The sequence below is a fragment of the Austrofundulus limnaeus genome, unplaced genomic scaffold (genome assembly GCF_001266775.1).
Source record: "Austrofundulus limnaeus strain Quisiro unplaced genomic scaffold, Austrofundulus_limnaeus-1.0 Scaffold1264, whole genome shotgun sequence".
NCBI lineage: Eukaryota > Metazoa > Chordata > Actinopteri > Cyprinodontiformes > Rivulidae > Austrofundulus > Austrofundulus limnaeus.
The window spans coordinates 54930-56692 of NW_013953666.1; the positions used below are offsets into that span (position 1 = coordinate 54930).

A 1763-nucleotide genomic window follows, 5' to 3' on the forward strand; every position below is an offset into this window, starting at 1 on the left:
CTCTTGGAAGAGAGACGAAACGTTTCATTAAAGAAGAACCCGTCCAGAAGACCTATACAATTTTTTTCCTTTTGTTTGTAACAATGTTTATTTTTATTTTTGAAGCTCCTTGTGTCAGTCTGCATGACTGGGTACAATCCCCTACAACTACAATAGTTCAGTCTATTAGTCCTCTCTTTCCTCCACATTTTGCTCTCCTCTCTCCATCCTCCTCTCCCTTTTTGCACACATACAATATTTTGTAGTGAACACCTACTGAAAATCTACTGAATAAAATATTACAACATTCCTAATATTTTTTTAAACATTTCCCAGGTAGTGGAGTTGAGTTGAAAGATTTCTGAATACAATGATGCACTGTTTCCTGTCTGAACCAGAAAGAAATAATTTTCTTGCTTTTGTTTTACAGACACGAATGCGATTCGCTACATCCAGCTGACGGAGATGAAGATTCGCCGAAATGCCCCAAGGGAAAAGAAAGATGCAACATAAGTGCTCACTTCCTGAAGACTTCTAACTTATAAGTTTCAGACTTACCTTGTGCCACCCAGACTTTAAAGGCCACAAATCAAAGGCCCTGTTGTGAAACTATATTTGTTTGCTTTAGCCTTGCACAGCCAATTATGTTATTGAACTGTATTTATGTGCACTTAGTGTATTTTTTGTTTGTTCCTTGTGAAAAAAAACCCACTCCAGACAGTGAGTTTCCCACTGAAATAGAGATACAAAACTTTTGCCTTGCCAAGTAAGTCACAAGTTCACTTTTTTGTGTAGAGTTTGTGTTCTTCTCATGCACTTGTGGGATTATTGCTTTGTGCTCCTGTTTCCTACCACAGATCTATAACATGCATGTTAGGTTCATTCATAATTCTAAATTGTCACTAGGGAGCATTGATGGTTGTTTATCTAATTTGTCTCTATGGCTATGTTCACACTACACGTCTTATTGCTCAGCTCCGATTTTTTGCTCAAATCAGATATTTTTGCATGGACGTTCACATTATATTTTCGATGTGACTTCCATCAGACTCCAGATGACATGACATTACATTCAGCTTGCTGTTTCCAGAGGTAAATATGGATGCTACATGTTAGCATGCAGATTCTAAAGTTGTTTAATCAGAGTCCAGTTAAATAATTATCTGACATTCTTGTTTAGTTCGCTGTTTACATTTTAACCTGCCTCTGTATGGCTGCTCCGGTGCAGCATGTATTCATAGAACAGAAGCATTGTGCTGAAAATAACTTTAGTATCGATAAGGTCCAAGACCAACATTAGTATCACATGTTTCTGTGAATTGTCAGTCTTCCAGGATATGGAAAATTAAAATAAAGCAATGAAGCAACTGGACGTCTGTTCAGGGTGCCATGAAAAATGGTTGATTAAGGTATGTCATGAATTACTGGCTTAAAACAAACATATTTTTCCATTACAATTCTCCCATTTGATCATAAATAGCCAATTTAATAACCTGACAAATCAAAACACAAAACACTGAAAGCACTACAATTCCCATCCTGTAATAAACCAACTCAGCTTTTATTCCACCTGGACAGCAATATCGTTAATATCAAAAGTCAAGTATCACTCAAAAGTCTCTGGAACATCTTGAACCCAAACAGGTTTGACTATTTTGAATTATGAAGGAGCCAGAGGGGGTCGGTGGGGGCTCTGCGACTTTTGGTAGAGTGCCGGTGGCTGGACAATGATGAGGGTTACGTGGATTTGGGTGTGGCATAAGTTGGATTCCAATTTTGACAAG

The 1763-nt window shown here is 37.8% G+C and overlaps 1 protein-coding gene across 1 annotated transcript in view; it reads left to right on the forward strand.

Moving 5' to 3' along the window:
• Positions 1 to 1387, forward strand: part of ttc9 (tetratricopeptide repeat domain 9) — an 11876-nt gene extending 10489 nt beyond the window's left edge. Inside the window, exon 3 of the mRNA XM_014031512.1 lies at positions 407 to 1387. Within this exon, the coding sequence (XP_013886966.1) occupies positions 407 to 492 (86 nt within the window). The 3' untranslated portion in view covers positions 493 to 1387. The remainder of the gene's footprint in view (positions 1 to 406) is intronic.
• The last annotated feature ends 376 nt before the right edge of the window (positions 1388 to 1763 follow it).